The 23,682-nt window shown below is 49.5% G+C and overlaps 1 protein-coding gene across 3 annotated transcripts in view; it reads left to right on the plus strand.

Annotated features, from left to right (window-relative positions):
* The first annotated feature begins 3,650 nt into the window (after positions 1 to 3,650).
* The window catches only part of CDC42 (cell division cycle 42), a 28,845-nt gene continuing 8,813 nt past the window's right edge, over positions 3,651 to 23,682 (plus strand). The window contains exons 1-3 of one of the 3 annotated variants that reach the window (XM_063353632.1): positions 3,651 to 3,749; positions 16,991 to 17,132; positions 22,015 to 22,087. In XM_063353632.1, the coding sequence (XP_063209702.1) occupies positions 17,028 to 17,132; positions 22,015 to 22,087 (178 nt within the window). In that variant the 5' untranslated portion in view covers positions 3,651 to 3,749; positions 16,991 to 17,027. Of the gene's footprint in view, positions 3,750 to 3,849; positions 3,872 to 16,990; positions 17,133 to 22,014; positions 22,088 to 23,682 lie in introns of those variants that run through there. The other 2 variants (XM_063353633.1, XM_063353630.1) reach the window with 2 other exon arrangements.

Below are 23,682 nucleotides of genomic sequence, written 5' to 3' on the forward strand. Positions count from 1 at the left end.
CACCTTACACCGAGTGCCCAGAGTGTCCTGCTCCTCCCGGTCCCCCCCTGAAGCTGGGAGGGGTTTGGATGCCCCACCAGTGTCCTGTAAAGGAGGATGCTGCAGCACTGTGTTCTCCCACGTCACCCTTGACTTATGCATCTCCATCTCGATGTCTGAACCTGCTGCTTCAGGTGAGGTGCTGCAGTGACTCTGCCAAGGGGAGGGACAACCTCTTTGCACCCCCAAGAGACCCCTGGGGACCAGCGCCATCACTGGGGCTGGCCATCGCTGCAGTTTATTCCCCCTTTGGCAGGGCACGGCGTCTCCTCCAGCCTCCTGTCCCCAGTCTTCTGGTCCCCACACACCCAGCACAACCCTGGGAGTTGCCTTGAGAGGTGCTCGGGGCTGCTGGCGGCACCGATTCCCCGTGGGAAGAGCCGTTCCCTGCTAGGATCGCAGAGGGGTGGGAGGTTTGAGGCAGCTCCCCAGCAGCCCAGGGTCGTTTTGTCCTGGATTTTCTTCTCCCAGCTCAGCCCCGTCCCGGCATGGTTGAGCCTCTGGTTGGCAGAAGCCCCATCCTTGGAGTCAACGTGGGACATTCCAAGCACCTTTTCCCAGCTCCCTCACTTGGAGCACAAGGGCAGATTAAAAGCAATGTATTATTATTATTATTATTATTAGACCAGGGTATAATTAATTCCTTATCGAGTCACAAGTGTCTAATTTGATGGTTTTTTTCCCCTGCTTGTTTCATCGCCCCAGGTCTTATTTTACTGCCTGTTATTAAATCTTAACTTCGAAGGGAGAAAGTTAATTACTGCATGGGCTTTGCCATGGTGCTAATTACAGAGACATCAGCAATCTTCACATGCGTTGATTTATCCTCCTCTGGGAAGAGGGGATTCCTGCCCCAGTTTTATCTCTGTTTCCCATCATTAAAATCAGTACAACGACACGCGGAGGGGATCGGGGTGACGTCCGTAGGGCTTTGAAGCTTGTGATTTCATGCGCTGGCCTTTGGTGGGGTTTCAGACGAGCTTTCCTACGTCTCCACCCTGACCCTCTGTACCCTGTAACTCCCCAGTGTCCTGCGGTTCCTCTGGGGGCTGGCCCGTCTTTTTCTTGGATTCGCCACAAAAAAGCAAAACCACTACGGCCCTAACTTTGTACGAAAATCCACAGAAGGTACCAAGAGGCAAGACATGGAGATGGCGGGCTCACGCTCGCTGCTCTCTGTGCTGCAGGAAGCGGGGATGTGCGGGGAGGTGATGCTGGGAAGGGGGTACCGTTCCCCCAGACCAGCTTGCCCAGCGTTGCCGTCTCAGCTGGTTTTGGATCTAATTAAACTCAAAGAGCTGAGGTGACGTCAGAAATACTGGAAGGTGCTGCTGCGGAGCCGAGCAACTCATCCCGTGGGAAACGGGCAAGGATGGAGCCGGTGGGAGGAAGACGAGCTGGAGCCTCCTGCTGCGCTTGCAGCCGGGATGAGTTTCTGGAGAACGGAGGAGATGGGGCTTGGTGGAGGATTCCCCAAGTCCCTTGAGGGTCATGATCTCATCCGCTCAGCTCAGCCTCTACTGAGCCATCATCCAAAAATCAGTTGGGAAGAGCCAGCAGGACGCGGTGCTGGAGGGCAGAGGTTGTCCGCAGATGAGGTATGGACCATGTCTCGCTCCTACATCTTTTCCAAGCCTTTCCTTTAGGTTTCCTCTGCTTTGCTTAGAGGAACTACCACGGAGGGAAGGAGGCAGAATTACATACTGCTCCAGGTGCGGTAGGTAACGCGTTTCCTGAATAAAAATGAGCCGTCTCCTGCAAGACTTCGTTTCCATTCACAGAATCCCAGACTGGCAGGGTGGGAAGGGCCCTCTGGAGATCACCCCGTCCCACCCCCTGCCAGAGCAGGGTCACCCACAGCAGGTGGCACAGGAACGCCTCCAGGCGGGGTTGGGATGTCTCCAGAGACGGAGACTCCCCCACCTCTCTGGGCAGCCTGTGCCAGGGCTCTGCCACCCTCACAGCAAAGAAGTTCCTCCTCGTGTTGAGATGGAACTTCCCATGGTCACGTTTGTGCCCGTTACCCCTTGTCCTGTCGCTGGGCACCACTGAGAAGAGCCTGGCCCCATCCTCCTGACACCCCCCCTTTCAGTATTTATCAGCGTTGATAAGGTCCCCCCTCAGCCGTCTTTTTTCCAGACTGGAGAGACCCAAATCCCTCAGCCTTTCTCCATCAGAGAGGGGTTCCAGTCCCCTCAGCACCTTGGTAGCCCTTTGCTGTCCCCTCTCCAGCAGTTCCCCGTCCTTCTGGAACCGGGGAGCCCAGAACTGGACCCAGCGCTCCAGCTGTGGCCTCCCCAGGGCAGAGCAGAGGGGGAGGATGACCTCCCTCCACCTGCTGGCCACGCTCTTCTTGATGCCCCCCAGGATGCCATTGGCCTTCTTGGCCACAAGGGCCCATTGCTGGCTCATGGGCATCCTGTTTTTGAAAATACTCCTCTCCCTTTTGTGAGCGCTCAGGGCGGCAGTGAATCTGGTCTGATGGCAACGGCTCGCTCCAAAATCCCCCCCCAGTATTTGCAGGAGAAGACAGAGCTGTGGTTCTGAGGCCAGCGGGGTTGGGCAGAGTGGTTCTTGCTCCCTCTTTGGACGTGCAGATAACCCGGGGCTTGTTCCAAAGGGCCGGCAGAAAGATGCTCTCAACGTCTGACCCGCTCCGGGTGCTCCCAGGGCCGATGTTTGCCCACTGCTGGGGCTGCTGGCCCGGGGGCTGGCGGGTCTCCCTGCCTTTTAAAAATCGAATTAACTCTAAACAAGTTTTCTCTTCCAGGCCAGATTTTGGCTCCTGCTTTTCAAACTGGCAGCGCCCGGGAGATTTTCCGCCTCTGCTCTTTTTCCCGAAGGGCAGTTTTGATTTTATTTGGGGGGTTTGAGGGGGTTTGGGTGTAGCCCCCCCCCGCGGGGGGGGTCTCCCAGCCAGGAATCTCCCAACAAGAGCAGCCACGGCTCTTTGGCCCCTTATATTTCAGCTGCGGGCAGGGAGGAAAAAAGAAAGAAATAAAAAAGGAAAAAACGGAGGGAATTTGGAAACAGCGACGCAGGGATGTATGCGCACCCTGGGGGGGGAGACGTTGTGCCCCCCCCCCGTGCCTCTGCAGCCCCCGGGGTGCAGGCAGGGGGGTGCAGGGTCCCGCATCCCCCGGGGTGGGGGGGGGGTCTCACCGCCCCCGGCGCAGGCAGGGCGGTGCGGGGTGGGGGTTCCACAGCCCCCGGGGCGCAGGCAGGGCGGTGCCGGTGCGGGGTCCCGCCGCCCCCGGTGCAGGTAGGGCGGTGTCGGTAAAGGGTAGAGGGTCCCGCACCCCCCGGGGTGTAAGTGCGGGGTGGGGGTTCCGCCGCCCCCGCTCCAGGCAAGGGTGTGCCGGTGCGGGGGCCCGCCTCCCCCGGTGCAGGCAGGGCGGTGCCGGTGCGGGGTCCCGCCGCCGGGTGCGGTGCCCGCTTGTCACGGGGGCTGCGGCGGGCACGGCCCCGGGGCTCCCCCCGGCCGCTCGGGGCTCCCGGGGCTTGCCCCCCTCCCTCGGTGTTCCACCCCCCGCTCCCGGTGCCGGGCCCCGCCCTGCAGGCGGTGGCGCGCGCCCCCTGCCGGCCCCGCCCCGCCCCTCGGCCCCGCCCCGCCCGGCGTCCGCTGCGCGGTGACGTCAGCGGCGGCGTGCCCCTGTGCCCGAGCCGAGGAGACCCCGCAGCCGCTGCCAACGCCCGGCGGAGACTCTGAGGTGAGCGGCCGCGCCGGGGCGGGCACGGAACCGCCGCCGCGACCACCCGCGCCCTTCTCCCCGCACGCCGCCGCCCCCCCCACCCGCCTTGCCGCGCCGCAGCCGCTCTCCCGGGGCCCGCGGTGCGTGTGCGGGGCCTCCCCGGGCGGCCGCCGGCGGGGTGCGGCGGGGCCCTTCCCGGCGCTGCGGGGCGGGGGGGGTGGGGGGTGCGGGCTGGCGCGGAGCCCCCTCCCCGCTGCCGGTTGCTGGGGGAGGGGGGGCTCGGCCTTCGCGGGGCCGGGTCTGCCGGGGGCGGCGGTGCCGGGCCGCCGCCTCCTCCCCTCCCCCGCTTCCTGGCGCGGCGGGCGGGGGCCGGACCCTCGGAGCGGCGGCAGGAAGCGCTCCGCTGCCGGGCTGGGGGCGTCGGCCGCGGCGGGGGCCCGGGCCTCGCTCCCCGCCGGGGCTGGCTGGGCCTGACCTGGCTCCCCGCCCCGCGGAGCGGCCTGGCCGCGCTGGGGGGCGGCGGGCGGTCACCCGCGGCGGGGTGAGGGGTGTGTGGGGGGCTGCGGGCTGGGCTCGCTGTCGCTGCCCGGCCGGGGCACCGTGGCCGCTCTGCGCCGCCGCGGGCGCTGTGGAAGGCTCGGCCGGAGCTGTATGCGCTGCAAGAAGCCATCTCCCACACGAGAAGGGGTTGGGGGGTGCGGCTTGGCTTCGCCTGCCAAGGTGCAGGTCTCTGCTCCCTCGAAGGCCGTCCTTACCGGTGCCAACGACGGCGCTGGTTTTGGCTGGGGTAGGAGCCAGGGCTACCTCGAGGCTTGGTGTTGACATATGTTTCTCCTTTTAAACTTCATCAGGGTGCATATACTGCAGCAGCATGTCGCCTAGCTGTGTTTTAAAGGTTTGTTTTAGTGGTCTGGACTTCATTAGTGTTTTTTCCTATAAGCGGGTAGAGCTTGCAGCTGATGGCGACAATAGGAGACGCTCGTATGGCCGGGTAGCTGCGAGCATAACAACTGGCGTTGTGAAACCTGTGCTTAATGAAGAATTGCAAAATGGTCAGAATTCCTGCTGCCCTGTCGGTGTGGGTACTGCAACCGGTGGAGCCAGAGCGGCTTCGCTACCCTCCTCTGACAGGGCCTTAGCGAGGAGGCCATGTTAGATGACAACTGAGCAGGCAGAAGTAGTTCGGTCTGGCCATCTGTGATTGTCTTTGTCTCGTGTTCATCTGTGTTTCTTCTAGGAAGGGAGGTGCTAGCTGTCTTTATTCAAAGTGCCCCAAACATCCTTTTTTTTTTTTTTTTGGGGGGGGTATTTAAAACCTGGATCAAGCTCCTCATACTGCTAATTGCAATAACTCAGTAAAGCTCTTCAAGCTTTCCCTTTCAGTTAGCAAAAGGGTCTTATGCAAAACCAACTTTAGATAGAAAGCCTTTGTATTCAGCTAGCTATATGTGGAGAATCCGTTGTTCTGCTTTGGGATCTGTTCCTTCTTGTTAGTGTAGGATTATGGGGAAGGCGGTATAGGCAAATGTATTTCTGAAACAGGTCTTAGGGCACACGTAAGGCTGGCATCAGTATATTGCTAACTGTAGAAATGATTCTGTGTTTAAACTGTTCACTCGTATGCCTCGGTAACAATGAGGAAAAGCATTTTTAAATCTTGGCAAGGAATTAAAAACTACTGTGATGCAAGATAAAACATGTTTGCAGTTTGGTAACGTGTTCTAGGCAGAAATTTTAATCATTAGATTTGCATACTTTGAACTTGGTTATTCATGACCTGCAACTGGTGCTCGCAGCTCATTACATGTCCTGCTTGGGGTTATTTGTTTGCCTGGAACTGATGCCTGTTTTGTGAAGCTTATTGGGTTTTCATTGTTAAATAGAAATGTTCTGGAAGTCCTGGAGTGTCTGGAGTATCTAAAATGGAATCCGTAGAGCTTCTACTAAAAGAACAATAGTAAACAGAAACATCTGAAACTCCAAGGGATTTCCCTGATGAGTGTGCAGCTGTGCTTTCCTTGCTTTCCTGCAAAGCCTGTGAAGGGCTGATGTGAAGAGCAGCCTGAAGTTGACTGCTAATCCTGATGTAAAAGTTCCTTCTGGTTAAAATGCTGCTTTGGTACTGAAATAAATTTCCAAGTCGTATGAGCACAGACAGCTGGACATCTTAATTAAAATCTTTTCAACAGCTATCTGTTGCCCTGTGAGCTTCACAGTCAATACAGCATATTGATACAGCTGGCTTCCAACTCGAGAACTTGTAGAATATATGAATGTGCATCATTGCAGCTGAGGGGTATGTAATCTGCTTTACGCTAATGTGAGTGCTCACAGCTTTTAAAAATCATCTATGGGCTTGTGCATTTTAGCCCTCTCCTTCCTCTGCCTGCCTTTTTGTGGTCAGATGAGCTTTCATGCTGTCATTAGCCTCGATCGTATGAATTTCAGTGATCTGAGTTCTAGAGTAATAGTCTGTAAGGGGGAATTGTAGGGGGATGTCATTATCCTCACTCTTGAGGCTCCAGTTGCTGAGGAAAGAACACCACCTTTTTTTTCATAGAAGGTGAAGGTGCTGTCAAATTGAATGGAAGTGAAATCGGTTTCTGGTACTCTGAGTAGCACAAGAAGGTCCCTTTAACCACTTACACTTAGCGTGTTGCAGAGTTCTGCCTTGGCTCCTGTCACCCCATTATGCTAAATGCAGCTGAAAAAGCCCGCTAATTTTAGTAGTTAATACGTGACAAATAAAACAACGTAGTGACTAGCTAAGTTTTTATGCTGAAGCTTTAAAGAAATTTGAAGCATCTTTACGTTTCTGGAGCCTATCATCACTTAGTTACGTGGCTTCCTTCAAGCCCTATTTAAAATAGCTTACACCGTACTGCATACACATGCATACCATAAGGGTATCCATCGGAAAGGATTACCCCTGGAAGTGGCAGGTAAAACCCTTTCACCAGAGTGTCTCCTCGGGCACAAAATTCTCCGTATGGCCTTCCATATGCAGTGGTTAGCTGCCTCTTGCAGCCCCTGCTGCGTCTTTATGATGGTCTGCAGGTAAATGCCTGAGATAAACGACAAAAATGGCATTAAGGCGAGATATTCCCAGCTTCTGGGGGTGGATTGTTGTTGGGTGGAAGAACTGGGTTTGTTTATCCAGTCCTGGGTGTGCAGTAAACTGAAAATAATGAATATGAGAAGCAGAGTTTCAATGCTGCTGGCATGAAGTTGATCTTTGCAGTCTTCCCTTTGAGTTTCAGTTAGTGACTTCTGTTTTAAAAGAGTTTTAAAACTTCAAAATACTGTTTGGCCTATTTTCTCATCGGTGAAGGAGTTGTCCTTTTCTTGATGTATCGACTTTTCTTCTAAACAAGGGACATTTTACAAAGAGAAAACAAAGGGTTAGTTTTGCAAAAGCTTTTAAAAACCGTAGTTCTATTTTAAGCTCTTGCGCTGCTAATTCACCCCATTACTTTTGAATGTTACGGCATAATTCCCAGCAGGAGAGTTGTTCCATGCGCTGTTCTCTTGTCTCTTGAAAAACCGAAACAAAACCTTTTTGAATACAGCAATGGAGGGGCTTCCTCTGAGCCTTTCTGCCTGGCGGTGCTGTGCAGATACCACCCTCATCTGCGCTCAGACTTCCGTGCCTGTGGTCCGATGGTGTGGTATCAGTGTGTATTTTCAAAGCGTAGACCAAACTACGTCAGGGTGAAGGTTTTTACCAAGCGAATACAGTGTCGGAGCAAACCTTAGGCTGAGCAGAGGAGTGGGGACTAGTCGAGGCCCGGAGGCAGACTACAGCGGGACGGGATTGCTGTCACTGGCGGTGCCAGACTCACAGCCATAGCTACGGCTGCCAGAATTGTCTTGGTTTGTAACAAGCTGTTTTGAATTGCTCAGCTCTTCTCAAGTTGAAAGATGCTGTGCTGTGTTTTTGGCCAATGATGAGTGTTCTGTTTGGGGGAGGAGCGGGGGGGAATGACAAAAATGTTCCTGCAGCTTTGGGTGTAAGGAAAGAGGGCATCTGCCCCTCCATCATCTGGTGTAGCTGTTTGCCTTGGGCCAGCTGTGGCTGGCAAACAGCTGAATGCCGAAGGGCTTGTTGTGGGAAGGCTGTGTCCTGGGCTTGGATGTGACGGTGGCCATGCTCTGGTTGTGGTTCACCTCGATGCGTTTGAACAGTTAACTTGAGTTTAGTGACTTATTTTTGTTTTTAGTGCTTGTGTTGCCGAGCTAAAGGCTTGGTTCCACTCAGAAGGATCCTCCTCTTCCATGTCCTGCGGTGGGGGCTGTTACTTTTTCTTGAGCATCTTCTGCATTTACCTACTGCTGAGAAACTGCTAGTTGCCCAACAGGCACTGGGTCCTGCTGCCTCGGCCCAGGTGTTGCGGGTGGCCTGTCCTCTGCCGCGCCAGGGAGGGGGGCTCCAGCTGCTCTGGTCGCTTCCTCCGCTTAGGTGAGTGTGGGGCCACCTCTCCCGCTTCAGTTATTTTCTGAACTTCCCAGCTACTTCCTTAGTTTTAAAAGAAATGGCAAGGTGGCTCAGTGGCTTGGAAAAGTTGAAAGTTGCTCTTGCAATGTTTTTTTTTTTTTTTTTTTTCAACAAAGCTTTATCTCTTTAGTCCTCAGACGGTATGTTGCTGCTCGGCCTGAGCTATGTCCCCCGAACACGCTGCATCCTCAAGGCTGTGTGCACGGAGCACCCGCAACTGTCCCCTTCCCTGTGCGTAACAGGAATGAGGAGAGATCTGCCGCAACTGATGCGCGTGCAGGGTGCTTCCCATTATGCAAAAATGTGCCTCAAAATAGAGGAAGTTCTGCCAGTGCCTGTTTTAGAACGTAGCTGGCCATTGGTATGGGGAGAGAAACAGCGAGGCTAGTGCGCACCATGATTTGTTAGTGTGCAAGAACAGGAGTATAGGTACAGCTCATATTTTTACATATTAACAGTATGAAACTAAGCTAATAAAGATATTTTTTTTTAATGTGGTATTAAAATACTGAACAGGATTTTGTTACACGGTAGGGTAAACCAGCTTCCTGTAGAATATGAAAGTGAAGAGTAATGATGTAAGATTAAAATGCCTTTGACCAAAAAGGACTTAATGTAAGCCCACATACTTCCCAGTGTTTGATCTGAGGCAGGTTTTCCCGGTGCCGAGGGCTGGTTTTGACAGTGTAATCTTAACCAGAGTGATAACAGAGAAAACGACGCTTTTGCTCTTTCCTGTCGAGTTCGGTAAAGTTAAGGTGGCAGTTTTGAGCCGTGCCATGGGTGAGATGGTCAGTGCCAGTGCTACGGCGGGTGGGCACATGTAGGCACGGCTGCACCACGCTGGAGCTGGCGTGGCTGCAGAGAGCCCACTGGGTCACTCTCTGTCTGGGCAGGCTGCATGGGCAGCTTTCTTGTTTCGAACTTCAGACTAAAATGGGATGACATGGCTTTCCCCTTCTTTTTTTTTGAAGTTACAGAACTTGAAGCACGTTGGTAGTTTAGGTTCAGGCTTTTAAAATTCCCCCACCCAGTGCCTTCACTTCCTATCTTGTGCATGTCTCTGCTTCACCAGTTTGTTGTGAGGAGCCTTTACGAAGATGTACAAAGTGGCTGTCAATCCTTACTTACATCATCAGAAAAAGAAAGTTATGTTAAGTGTAGAAAATACCAGTTGATCTCAGAAAACTGCGTTTTGAGAAGAGATCTCTTGGTTCTTCCTTGGTAATTCCTAGTAACTTGGCTAGAAACGGGTGCTTCAAAACCACAGAGGCATTGGGATACGCAAGCTGTGCTGCGGGGCAGACCTTGGGATGCTCCAAGACCCCAGGCGCATACTTACCTCAAACAGGCGTTCCCATAACGGTAGCAAATTCGGTGGGTTTCAAGAACAACATCAGCCTGAGAGCTCAGTTAGGTCTGTCATGGTGCTGGTCCAGCTCCGTCGGTGATGGTGATCCTGTATCTGGCTTTTGTGGGCCTAAATGTTGCCCATTCTTGTGTCCAGTGCCAGGGTGAGACTGTGGGTGCGGGCAGGCGTACGAGCCGGAGTGTGCTCTGCTGCTGTGGGTCTCTTCAGCTTCACATTGAGACCTGCCGCAGATCTGGATCCGTACCCGGAATTCTTGTGTTCCTCTTGACACCAACTTGTAGCATAACTGAGGGTTGTTTTTTTTTTTTTGGCCGTATGTCTGCTAATTAGACGCCTTCCATATAAACCAAATAGCAACGCTGTTTTTTGGAGATAGTTCTCCCTTGTGGAGTGCAAATTCTGAGATGGGATTTAAAGGGTTGCCTGACTTGCTAGCAGAAGTTAAAAAAACCCAACCAACCAAAAAAAAAAACCCAGCACAAACCCCAAACAACCAGTGCTTAAAAAGAAGGATATCTTTTTCAAGACCCTGAACTGATTACGATACAAGACTGTTTCTTCAGTGGTTTCTTCTGCTTTTTGCAAGCTTTGCCTTGGACTTCATGATTTCCCTTCTTCTGAGGGAGTGCAACGCCTGTGCTGGTTTATAGCTTGACAGCTTTTTTTTTTTTTTTAAGCTCTGTTTAAGAAGTTAAATACCTGGGCCTTAAGCTCAGTTTGGAAGTTTTGGGAGCACATGCATTTCTGTTTCTCGCTTGTGTGCCCGCAGCAGTCTGAGCTGCAGGCAGGTGAGCTTGGGCACCAGGTGGTTTAGAGCGTGATACGTACTTTTGAATTTCTTTTACTGCGTTACTAGTATAGAAGTGGCACATGTGTGTAGTTCTGGGGTGAGATCTCCACGAGGAAGATTCCTAGCAGGCTGAAAGGGGGGTTTTGGGCTGGGGGATTTAGGTAACATCCATAAATGGCTGCTGTACACCTGCAGAGGAGAACACTGGCCGCGGTAACGCCGCTCTTGAAACCAGTTTTGCCCTCTGTGCCAGGGAGTCTTCCCGGGGTTCAGCTCTTAATCAGAGAGCAGCTCCTGTTGGTGGTTTGCATCACAGGTCTGCGACAACACCAGTGTAGCAAGAGGTCCAAGGTCTTTTAGCTCTGCTGTTGACAGCTGAACCCGTGCGGTCTCTTTGTTAGTGGTTTGTGATCTTCACAGAGAACCGGTGCGTTGCGCGCAGTAATCTTTGCGATGAAGGGTTCGCCGTGCCAGGTCTGTACCGCAAGTGTTCAATTAGTGCTTTCCCCATATAATACTGGTAGGCATCTGGGGGGGAAACAGGGTGGCTTGGGTTGTAGTAGCTGATTGTCTCTCTCTGGTGCCCCTGGTTTGGGAGACTTGCCAATTTGAAAAGCAAAAGTGTTAGTTTATAGTAGGGCTGGAGGACGTGGCAGAGGGCAAGTACCTTGAAACGGTAGGGCGAGGGTGCCTTGAAATGACTGTGATTAGTCTAGGAACAAATTATCAAATACAAACAAATACTTTATTTAGAAACGCGGGGTTTTTTATAAGGTAAAAAATGGAAGTAGTGTGGAAGGGTAAAAGTGGTTAACAGACATCAGCATGCCTAAGTGTCTTCCTTTCATTGTGGACTCCCGAGTGCTTTGAGCTCACAGGAGTTAGATGAATAACCTTTTTACTGTACAATTGCATTGTTCGGGAGGGGAAAAAAAAATAATTAATGGTCTTAGTCTTCAGAAATAGCTCTGTTTTCTTGTAACATGTAGCAGGCTTCCAAACAGGATCTGGGAGCTGCGAGGAGCTGGTTAAGCTGCGACTGGTGAGTTAATGGTGTGTGCGCTAAAGAGCATCATGAAATGGTTCTTGGTCATCAGGCGGCGGCTGCTCGCGGGGAGCTGCCTCCAGCCGGTACCTGTGATGAAATGGCAGCAGTTTCAGTCCTGCCTGAAAGAGGAAGCCGCGGTGCTGCTGAGGCTCGGCAGGAAACCGGTGCAGGATGTGTGGACAGATTTGACAGCTCGGTTTCCTTTGGCGAGGAGAACGTACGCGTTCTGACCTGAAAACAGACTTCAGCAGCTTAAAAATAAAAGGAATCTTAGCAAGCTTGGAGGCTTGTGGTTTCTGCATCGAATTGCTTGTGGAGACTGAAGGCAAGATCATGCACATTCTTACCTCTTGGTTTAGGAGAGAACGCTGATTGTGTACAAAGAGCCACAAAATTTCACTTAATTCTTCACAGTCCGTAGTTCCCGTTGCTGCTAGAATATATTGCAACTACTGTGCATTAAAACTAAGGGGCTCCCATAGTAACACCACGTTTCATGTGCTTGCCATTAAACTGGGAAAAGTAGGCTTGTACAAGAGGGGCCGCAGTGTCAGGGTGCGTTTGGGACAGCGTTTCTTGCAACTTGTGCTATGTAAGGGGGAACTTGCCATAGGCACCGTGGATTTCTTCGGCCTTTTGTGATCTCTCAGGGTCTTTTGGAGCATGCACAGGCCTGTACGAAGAAAGTGCCTAATTCCAAACTTGCCTTTGCACTAGGGAGGATTAACCTATCTACACAGCGTCCCGCTGGAGACTTTAATTTAACTTTTCATTGCAGCACTTGCATCTCTGTTACCACTTTTTTGGGATTAATCCTCAATGCAGATCAGCTGTCTGTCATAAAAATGTAACTGGGCTTTAAAGGAAAATTCTGTAAAATGGACCTGTTGAGTCTGGAATAGGGTTGTCTGATGAATTTGACAAAGTTTATGAGGCTTTGTAATCCACAGTTGCCAGGATAATGTTGAGCTCTGTGAAAGCCTGCGGGTGTGATCACATGCTGAACAGGTTAAAATCCAACAAATATTAGAAATATGATCAGTTTAACATGTACTTTGCTGAAGCACTGGAGTTTTTTGTTACAATACAGAGAGGTTTGAGAAATTAAATCAATTCAGTGTTGTTGTTTTTTTTTTTTTTTTTTAAGATGTCTTTAGATCTTGTTGAACAGAAGTGACTTGCATTACATTCCTAGTCTTTATCAGCTCCCCTGTCTGGGCTTGGCCGGGTGGCTCATGATTACATGCCTCAAAACTCACTCACTGCACTCAAACTGGGATGACTTCAGCGCTTTCCAGTCTGTTTTAATTCCCTCAGATATTTAAAACTACTCGGAGTGTTTCCTAGTCCTGCTGGGTGGTGTGTGTGTGTAGGCTTCCTTTTATTAGGCTACTTTTTTTGGGGAGCAGCCCCAAACCCCTTGTAACTTCTTTGCTTCTCCCTCCTTTGGCGCTGTGCGGTAGGGATGAGTTATTCCCTAGCTGTATCTCCTATTGGACTAGATCACTTTGAAACCACGAGTCAATGAGGTATCTGTCTTTAAAGCTTTCCCTACGGAAGAGTAGGTCGCAGGATGGTGCATGGGAGCTCCCTAAAAATGAGCTTGTTTTCCGCTGTGTTCTCTGGACTTCTTAGAAATGGAAAACAGAAGGTAGCTCATCCTGCTAATCTAGAAAGCCCGATAATCCAAGTAAAATAACTTAATTCACCAACACTTTCCCACTGGTAAGACTTTTGAGACCTATGCTTAAGACTCTAAATCTGTTTAAAACTTAGGCTTTCTTATGTCAGTATTTAAAGATAAAGTTACATATCCATTAAGGGGAAAAAAAAAATGGTGAGGGGATCCCTTTACCTAAAAATGTGCTGGAATGCAGTTTGGTCCTGTGAAGATGTAATCCCGAAGCGTCTCATGGGCTGGGGGGTGGCAGTTAAACAACTGTGTGAGAGAAATGGTAGTCACTTGGTACATAGACAATGTCTGGGGGGGCCAGTTCCGTGTTTTCCATGGTATATTTTGTTAATGTCTTCCTTTTGGTTTTGTTTTTTTTTTTTTTTCCTAACCAACACCCAGCCCTGCTCAGGCTTTTCCAGGTCACCTGTTGTGCCGTTCAGGCGTTCAGGTTCTGCTTTATGCTTCGGAGTGAGGCGTCGGGTTATTTGCACTCTGTTTTGTTCCGCTTGCCAGAAAGCTTGAAGGCTCGGGTCAGCCGGTGGGAAAAGGCGGTGTGTGGGGTGAGTTCAGAGCCTTTCCCTCCCGCCCCCATCCAGCGTAGGGTGGTACGCGTTTGGATTGGTGATGCGGACCATACCAGCCCTGGGAATTCAAGTGAATTTGAGGTGCAGGCTGAGAGTAAGCAGTGCTTTTATGGGAAATACTCTTAACTTGAACTGCTGGTGTTCTCCGCTGTGCACCGCGAGACTCAGAAGTGAGTGTTGTGGCAGTAACGCTGCCTGCGTGCGAGGCGTGTGTGGCCAGCCTGTGCTCTGTCTCTGAGCCCGTCCCAGAGCTCGTGCGGGGCTCGGCTGGGTCTGAGGACGGGGAAGAAGCGGAGGTTTGCAGTGACTCGCGTACTGCATCGATGGGCTTTCTCGTACTGGGCTTTCCTTTTGTTGCTTGCTTGATGCTCACTGGAGTAATGAGTTTTGAAGAGTAACACTAAATGCGTCTCCTTTTTTTTTTTAAAGGCATATGCGAGCTTTTCTTGTACGAGTGAATATACAGAATTTTAAGGTTTATAGTTGATCATGGATTGGTATGCTGCAAAAAAGCATAGGAAGCACTTCAGAGCCTGGATTTTTCCTCTCCTGTGCTTTCTGGGTTCCGGAAGGGCTGTCTTGAAGCAGATATGTAACCTGCAAATTATGAGTAAACAAGGAAATACGAATAATTGGGGCAAGAGGGTAGAAGAGGAGGTAGAGCAGGAAGGGAGAGGAGGAACAGAGAATGGAGGAGGAGGAGGTGTGCGGCAGGGGGAGGGCAGGGTGGAAGGGAGACTGGGTTTCTCAAAGGGGTGGCCCCAGTGCTGGGGAGCTGGAGGTGGGTGTGCTCCTCCTCTTGTGATACCGCGTGGGGTGAGCAAGGGCAGCCGGAGCAGAGATCTCCTGAATTCCGCCCGCCATTGGAAAAGCTGGGAAGCCCAATGTTTTGTACGAAATCGATGAACTCTGAAAGGAATTCGTGAAGGCACACAGCTGGGTGGCTGTGTTTGGGGAAATCCCAAACCAAAAGGCCGGTGATGGTGCCTTATGGCGTGGAGGAGGCTGGCACGCTGGCGAGGCGTGCTGGAAAGTTAGGCTGGTTTTAGTTGGGGTGTGCTTGAGTTGGTGAGCTAGGTCTGATACCTGTTTTGATGTGTTTTCCTCTTAGAATCTACTTAACAAGGGACTCATCCCTTTCCACCTTTGTTTTAAACATGAAGGCTTTCTTAATTTGGGACTGAGCTGCTCAGTTCCATTGACTGCTTTCTTTCTGGTGACTTTTTTTTTTTTTATTCTAAAATGCGGCTTTTTTTTCTCTGATCAGTGCCACCAGCATGGCAGGGCAGAATACGTGAGCACCTTTAGCAGTCGACACAATATCTCAACAAACGGATGAGCTGACCTGAACACAGAAAATGTCTTTTGAACTGCAAACGATTGCTTCGTCCTTCTGAGTAAACGTGCATTTGCTTCAGGGCCAAATTTCAGAACTTTTTATGGTATTAATGAAGGGCCTGTTGGTACGGCTTCGCTGTGGATGCTGCTGATCATCCTGTCTGAAACTGAAGCGTGCTGCACAAATCAACAGATTTTTACTATTTTGATGTTGAAACATGGCACCAAGTAGAGGCCTGGTGATAACGCCTGATGCCTATGCGAATCCTGCGTATGTTGAACGCAGATGTACAGGTAGCAGTGTTGTGAGTGCCTGACGCACCAGATGCCGGCTGATGTCCTGCTCTGAGGCTTTGCTGCCATTTCCTAAAATTGCCTGCTGTGGGTCTCTGTGGCTTGCGGGAATGGTGGCGATTAGTATTCCCCGACAAGTACCGGTTTGAGGAGCTTTTGAGGGTGTTTGTTATGAAGTTAACTGGCTCCGTCTAAATAGTTGAGCGTTCCTGCAGCATCCGAAGAAGAGACAGTGGTGTAAGGCTTGTTTTGAGTTCCTAGCAAGTAGCTTTCCTTGCAAGCGTAACAGTGGGATGTGCAGTATCAAATCGTGTTGTTAGCTGTGACCAGAACACTCAAAAACCTGGAACTGCGTCGTATTTCTTCCAGATGGCTCTGAGAAGTGAAATGCCCAGGAGGCGCTCAAATGCATGGTTCAGTAGGGATCAATTCAAATTTTTTTTTTTTTAATGCAGTTACCCAGAACTGAGAGCCCTGGCAACATCCTTGCTTGGCTAAAGCATTGCCACCGTTCTGAGGGTAAATTTGCTGCCGTGGATGTCTCTCCTTGTGCTCTGCTCCCTGCCCGCCCCCCCGGCAGGGGGTAACTCGGTTTGCGAGTCTTTGTCGCTATAAATAAAAGTACTTCCAATAACATGGAAATGCTGGAAGTCAGTGGGAGCTTTGCTGCTGGGCTTGCTGGGGTCAGGATTTCACACCTGTATGTGAATGAATGGCCAGAGGCCTGGTACTTTTCTAATTAAAGTAATATATTAATGAAGGGCATCTGTGTCTGGCACTGGAGGTAGCTAAATAATGTTTGGAAGAGGTACTGATGGCAAATATTGATTTAGTTTGTGTGCTAAAGTCTGTGCTGGGACAGCGTTGAAGTAGCTGGGTGCATCGTGGTTTTGTAATGCCCGGAGAGTAATACGATTCCTTGGGAACCCGATGCCCCGCTGAGCTGCTCCCTGCTGTCAGCCTTCCATGTGGGGATAAAGGTGCACGTTAAGTAGTGACTTTAACCAAAAGACTGTAGAACTGTACTTGGGCTTTAAAAAAAAAAACAAAAAAACAAACCACAACAGAACAAAAAAAAATGGCGGGGAGAAGGAATTAATCACGTTTGCTTCTGTCTGTACTGGCTAACTCGTATCCCGTAAACTAGTTTCAAAGCTCGTGCTGCTGTGTTTCCTGCTGAGCTGCCTTTAGTGAAGTCTCTCCAGAGGGAGAGGATCTCTTGGGAGGCACGTATGTTACTTAGCAGTCAGCAAGACCCAAGCTTACGCTTTTGGCTTTCTAAGGCTGGATGTGTCCTTGCATTAAAAACAGCCCGGGAAGGCCTTAAGACCTTTTTTTATTTCTCACTTCTAGGTTACTAGGAAAAAAAAATATAGAAAAGTGACCATGTCGTAGGTGGTGTTGGCAGTTGTATGCGGTGGGAGGAGGGGTCTGGCTGTAGGGAGGAGGTATTTGCATTTATGAAAATAAGCAGCTTCCTATTTTGTGGGTGTGATGGAGAGAATGGATCCACCGCCTGATCTAGGAATGTCTATTTCCAGATCCCATATGTGCTGTTAGTGGTTTGGGCTCCAGTCGAAGCTCGTCAGTGACATGGACTGCTATCTAGTGAGAATGAGAAACATCTAAAAATATGTATCTCTTTTTTTTTTTTTTCTTCTAGGTTCTCGTTGGAGTTGATATCCTAGTAGACTTCAGCTATGCAGACGATCAAGTGTGTAGTTGTGGGTGATGGTGCTGTTGGTAAAACCTGTCTCCTAATTTCTTACACAACAAATAAATTCCCATCGGAATATGTACCAACGGTAAGTGCGAGAAGGGCTCCAGTTGTCCTTTGGGCATGGTGGGGTAGGGCAGCATGAGTTTCCTTCCTAACTAACCTTTGTGGAGTGCACGCCTTAATACTTGTTCTTCCAGCCTGCTTTCCTGTTGGAGACTAACTAGTACAGCCCAGAAAAGGAATGATCGGTGTGTTCGGGGCACTGCTGCTACCCGTCTCTCACGTTACCTGGTGGCGCTGGGGTGCCTTTCCTGTCTCGGGGCAGTTCCTGCTGCTTGACTGCTTTCCAGAATCTAAGCTTCTGGTTGCTGATGGCCACCGGCAGAATTCTGTGAACAAGATTGTTTGCAGTTGTTAGGATTGCGAAGTGGAGAGCAAGGAGCAGGAAGACCCGCTTTCCAGCTTGTGCTCTCGGTTCTTGCCACGTCTTCATTTTTAGGGAAAGCAGTATTTTATGTTGCTAGAGCAGTCAGTGACTACACCGAACGCTTTCTGATGCTCCTTTCTGATGCTCCTTTCTGCTTTGCAGCTCTGAAGCACCCCGAGGTTGTGCGGTGAACTATGGAGTGTGGCTAGTTATTTCTCGCGTGCTTAGCTGAAGCCGTCTTTGAATCTAGACTGCCCAGTCTCGTTCATTTGTACTTCCAAACACTTGCCACCTTTGTGTGTAGTCCTTGATTACTTCTAAGTAACCTGTTGGAGTCTTACAGGCTCAGTTTTCTGAGATACTGAATCCCTTGGCTTATCTAAAGATCAAGTGGGGAGCAGTTTGCCTACAAGCCACATGCGCGTTATCTTTTTAATAGAAAAGTGTTTGTTTTTTTCTTGTTAATGTTGCGTATGAAGATGAGTTTGCTGACACTGAGGTGGTTCGGTTTTTTAGGGAGGTTGCTGCAAGAGCCTTTAACACCTGGATGCTCTTTTGATCACTTTTCTCTGTTGTGGATCTGAAAAGGCCATCTACACAGGTAGAAATGGAAGAGTTTAGTCAGATACCCCAAGCAAATTTGAATCTGGAAATGCATTGCCAAGAGGCTGAATGCCTGTGGTGGAAGGGTCAATGATCTTTTCTGTTATGATGAAGCGAGTTATAAGAAGAGCCGGCTCCTCTGAGATGCAGGGTAGCTCCTGCCTCATTCAGAACAGCTACTTTTTTACAAAAACGTCCGCTCTTTGTGAAAAAGAGGTTGCAGTGAACTTCATTGCCTCTTTTTGAGGTATTGGTTTTGTACACTATCCAAAGATCTTCAGCTTACCAAATTTGGGGTTTGTTAAGAATAGGACAGACTCCCACAGGACAAAAATGTTTGTGTTTAGTTATAGATCTGTAACTAAAGATGAAGGGAATTCCCAAACCTGAGAGCATTCAGGGTGGATGCAGTGACCGCTGTTAGGAACCTGAGGGTTGTGCTGGAGACGTGGAGACCTAAGTTCATCTCGCGGACATCCTCTCATTATGGACTGGGAGGGAAGAAGCAGCGTTTGAAACGGCGTTTGCCACTCTCGAGTTTTTGAGAGTGGTGTTAAGTATCCTGCCGGGATGCTTGTAGGACAACCACATCCCGTGGTGGATCTGTGTGAGCCTGCTTGCCCTATTTAAGCTATTCTTTATGGTCAAGAGGAAATGAGAGAGGTCAGGGAGTTCAGGCAGCGAGCGCTTCTATACTTATCCCTAGTGAAATGACCCTTAATTATGTTGAAAGAGGTTATAATCTGAAAATGTTTATTTGGAAAGCTTGCAGGTTTGTCTGCTGTCCTGCAGATGGTAGTACTGTCTATAAATCCCTGCTAACAAGCAATGTGGGGAAAAACTACTCAAAGAAACAAGTTACTTGCCAGTGAAGTGTGCTTAAGGTGTGCTGAGGCTTATTTATAGTGCCTTTTAAAACTGTCCCGTGTTTCTGGAATAATATTTACCTCTGAACCTCATGGCTCGAGGAACTCGCTGTTCTGGGGATGTCACAGGCCTATTCCTAGTTCTGTGGATGGCCTGGAGGCATATTTCATACTCTGCAAACTGGTAAGTAACCCCTGATATTTCGGCTAATGCTTCGAGTAATAAATGGGCAAAGAAATAGAGGGCACCGTTCCCAAAATGAAAGCAGCCTGTCTTGAGAGTCGACAAGCTTTAATGTTCCCAGAGTGTTTGTGTCTGACTAAGGACCCTAAGGTAAGGTGGGTAGGGCTCAAACTGCTTAATAAAAATGTTCTAAGCAGGAAAAAAACCAACCTGGAGATGACTTTCTGATTTATGAGAACCGGGTAGATCCTGGTGTTAGCTCCAGGCCAGCGTAGTGACAAACACCAAGAATCCAGCTGCAGCAGCTACCACGGAGCATCGCACCGGGACGCTTAACACCGCTCTCAAACTTGAGAAGGGTAAAACTCAGTTTCAAAAGCTACTTCTTCCCTGCTGGTCCATAATGAGAGGATCATCCTGGTATTGCACCTGGTTTGTCACCTGTGTGTTTTTGATGTCATTGCCATTCTCAAAAAAGGCGGCGAGAGGCCTGTCTGTGGAGGAGGCGCTGGCAGCATCTGGAGTGGCAGATCAGGAGCTCGTCCAGCCGCGGTGATGGGCTGTGCGGCACTGGCAGGAATTGAAACTTCTGGTTGGGCTAACTGTTGCTCTGGTTTTAGCCTGTTTGGCACAACTGAGGATGTCATCGTCTGTGGATTATGCTATGAGACAGTAGTTGCCAGGTTTGCCTGAAGGCTCCTTAGAGCTGAACCCAGGACTTTTTCGATAGTGGCTGTTAAAAAAAAAAAAAAGTAAAGACCCCATTTTGCAGATACAGAGCTTAAGCCCACAAAAAAAAAAAAACCAGTGAGGGAAAATGGTTGCTAATCCCCTTAAAGGGCAGCCACAAGGAGTATTATTGACTTGCTGTTCATTGGGCAAAAAGGAGGGGGTGTCTTTGGGGGATTAAGCTGCCAACCATCTTCTGACATCTGAAGGAGCAAATGCTCTGACCTTCAGCGTAGAGCTTTGCAGTGTCTCGTTCTGTACCTAGCAACCAGACGAGTTTTCATCCTGACCGGTCCTTTGGAGTCTTGAAGCTGTGGCATATTGGAACATGCTCTGTGAAATGCTTTCCGTCCTTCTCCAGCCTGAAGCTCTCGTTTGTGGCTGGCCGCTTTCTGAGGTGGTCGGTAAGGCAAACCGAGTGCAGTGTGTAAAGGACTGGGCTGCAGGTAATGGAGATGAGTGTTGAAATCTCTTGCAGTACTTCAAAATCTTGAATGCTAATCCAAAATAGCATGAGGGGTGACTTCTTCTAGCTGATATTTCTGGGGCTGTGCAGCACGCTGTGACCATAGCTGCTTTCTCAGTCACTGTTGAGTTGTGAAAAGTGGAAAAAGTTAGTGTGGTGTCAGGTATTGCTTTAACCAGGGCAGTTGGGCAGAAAGGAGGAGGAGCTGAACTCTTGGGAGTTCAGCTTTGAGGTGCTGTTGTGCTGGTCTTATTGTAGAGTCATTTAGGTTGGAAAAGACCCTTGGGATCATCGAGTTCAACCATCAACTCCACTCTACAAAGTTCTCCCCTACACCACATCCCCCAATGCCACATCTAAACGACTCGTAAACACATTCAGGGATGGTGACTCCACCACCTCCCTGGGCAGCCTATTCCAGTGTCTGACCACTCTTTCTGGGAAGAATTTTTTTCCTAATGTCCAGCCTAAACCTACCCAACCTTATCTCAGTTTTTAGTGGGATTTTCTCAAGGACCTAAGCTCTTACTAAAGCCCTGTTAACAGATGCATGTGACTGCTTATTTCTCCATGTCCCTCCCTCCTCACCTCCACGGAAAGCTTTTGAGATGACTGCTGGCCTCCTTAATGCTGTGGTTTACTTCAGCTGTGGGAGCTGCTCAGACTTCAGTTTTGTGTTGAAGCAGAGCTTCCCTATTCCTAGGCGAGACCTCGACCGTCTCCGAGTAACCCTGCAGCACAGGGTGCAGGGACAGGTTGTTGGGCTTTTTTCAGTGGAAGGGATTCTTTGCCAAAGGCACTTTCTGAAGTACTGCCTGTTGCGGTTCTGAAGATAAAGTGGTTATTGAAATTAAGGATACTGACCTCAGACAGTATATTCCTTAATGCTGAGTGTGTGGGTGTTGAAGGAGGAGGCTTTGGGTAGGTCCTCGGGCTCAGCTGTGTTGTAAACAAGTTAGTGGGGGAAGCGTTTTTGGTAGTGTTGGCTGCGCCATGTGGCAGGTCTGCCCTTGAGGCCAGGACTGTTGTGCCAGGTGCTGTTCAGAGGCAATATAACTTGGGTCTTCTGGGGCTGGGTTTTCCATTGAGATTGCGAGTGAATTTGGCAGAGTGATTTCGACGAACTCTATTGCTTCCTCCAAAGGTGGAGGAAAAGTTCCTGTTGAAGGGATGGACTCTGGCTTGAATTCCGTAGGTGATCAGAAAGATGAACTTCAGCGAACTTGGTCCTGGGAGAAGAAGCCCCGTAGTTCTGTGCCTCGAAGGGCAGGGCCAAAGTTTATCAGTTCTCTCTTTGTGGGACCGTGTTTACTGTGTCAGGCCAAGTGTGAAGGTTGACATTTCTGTGGCGATGGGGGAAAGAAACCTCTGCAGTTACAGGCAAGAGCTGTTGCAGGTGTTTTGCTCAGTGGCTTTTACCCTTTTCTGTGCAGCGGTGTACCCGGTGTGCCTGTGCTTGAGAGACCTCATGGAAACAGCTCTTGCATCCCTGTTCCAAATTGAATTGTCCCGTTAACAGCCTTAACGGTAATAGCATTGTAAGCCTAATGGCTTCTCTTATCCTGTGCGGATGACTCTGGTACAAATCATCAGGAGTGGTCTGGCAAGGTGAGTCGGACATGATTTAAAGATGGCTTATTCACATCCTCTTAAATGTGCTTCTCTTTTTTCTTTTTTTTTTTTCTTTACCAGGTTTTTGATAACTATGCTGTAACGGTGATGATTGGAGGAGAGCCTTACACCCTAGGCCTCTTTGATACCGCAGGTGAGAAATCAAGTGCTTGTGTCATCGTAACCGCCTGAGATTTAGTTGGGGTGATATTGAACACGAAGACATGTAGTTGGTTCTTTTTTTTTTTTCTCTCTTTTAAGAAAGAGAAAAAGCTTGACCCTTCTTTCTTCTTTCCTGACCTTTGGGTCACTAAATGGAGTTTATTTAAAAACAAACCCACCCCAAAACCAAACCAAACCAAGAAAACTTTACACTTCCTTTAGAGCTTTTTTATTTTGTGACACCAGATGACAAGTTTCACACTTTCACCTCTAGTCTAGGGGATACCTGAAAGATAAGGGGGTTCTGTGTTTTTAAGCAAAATTAAAGGAGAAAATTGTGTTGAATAAAATATGTGGATTGTGTGTGGTTTTTATTTAGTAAATAGCCTATTTTTTGACCAAACCTCAAAGACAGAATGACTAACATTAGAACATCTGAGATGTGTGTGTGGCATGTGCCTTGTTCTTAACGTGGCTGAAATCAGGATGTTTGAGAGAGTTTATGAAACTCCACACCTGTGTTTTTTTTAAATAAAAAAATATATCTGCGGGCTTCTTTTGTTTATGGTTATTAGAGTGTTATCTCAGGTTCTGGCTGGAGAAATGTACAGTGATTAAACAGCTACACACATGGCTTTGCACACGCGAATATTTAGCAAGAAAGGGTAGAAGCTGGTTCAACTGCTCGTTACCCAGTCCCCAACTTGTGCTAGTGCCAAAGTGGTGTGGCAGCACCAGGTGTGGTGAACTCTCCTTCAGGAGAGTCCTTCCAGAGAGCTTAGGTGGTGAGCTGTTGCCTAAAATTGTCTTGCTGGCACTTAATCTGACTGTTTCCAGATGTATTCTTACAGATGCGTCATTAGCGGCTTACTTGATTAATGAAATGATCTTACACTTCCAATTAAACCCTGTAGCTTCAATTAGCTCTTCCCATTCTTCACCTCAGTGTGATTTGGGTGTTAGTTATTGCAGACTCCCTAGTTCATGGGTAAGGAGCTGGGCAAAGAGGCCCCTTCCCGAGGGTTGCGTAGGCTGCTGTGGGACCGGTGCTTAGCTGGCTATCAGCTGTAGCCTCCTGGGCCCCGCGCGGGCAGAAACTGTGCGAGGTCCTTCTCTGCCCGGTTTCCTTTGGGTTCAGGCCTCCGTGAACTGTTGCACCTCTAGATCCGCGCATCCGCGTACTGTCTGTCAACAGGAGTGCGCTAATCCAGCCAGGAATTCTGAAAATTTACCAAGCGGCTTTCGTGCACGGTGGTGACTTTACGCACTCGTGGATATAAAGACTTTCCTTTCAGAGCTGGGCTGCTGAAGTGGGAGGCTTTTCTTCTTTAAAGGTCACCTGCGTTTTTGCGTTGAGCGGTGCGTTTTTGCGTTGAGCGGTGCGTTTTTGCGTTGAGCGGTGCGTTTTTGCGTTGAGCGGTGCGTTTTTGCGTTGAGCGGTGCGTTTTTGCGTTGAGCGCATTACGATTTAAGGAGCCAGCACAAGCTGCAGAACTTTACAATGCATAAAACCCATATTACCGTAAAATTAAAAAAAAAAAAAGTCTTTGTTTTGAACTTGTACTATGAAGATAAAGCTTTTTAGAG

This window comes from Chroicocephalus ridibundus, chromosome 16 (genome assembly GCF_963924245.1).
Source record: "Chroicocephalus ridibundus chromosome 16, bChrRid1.1, whole genome shotgun sequence".
Lineage (NCBI taxonomy): Eukaryota > Metazoa > Chordata > Aves > Charadriiformes > Laridae > Chroicocephalus > Chroicocephalus ridibundus.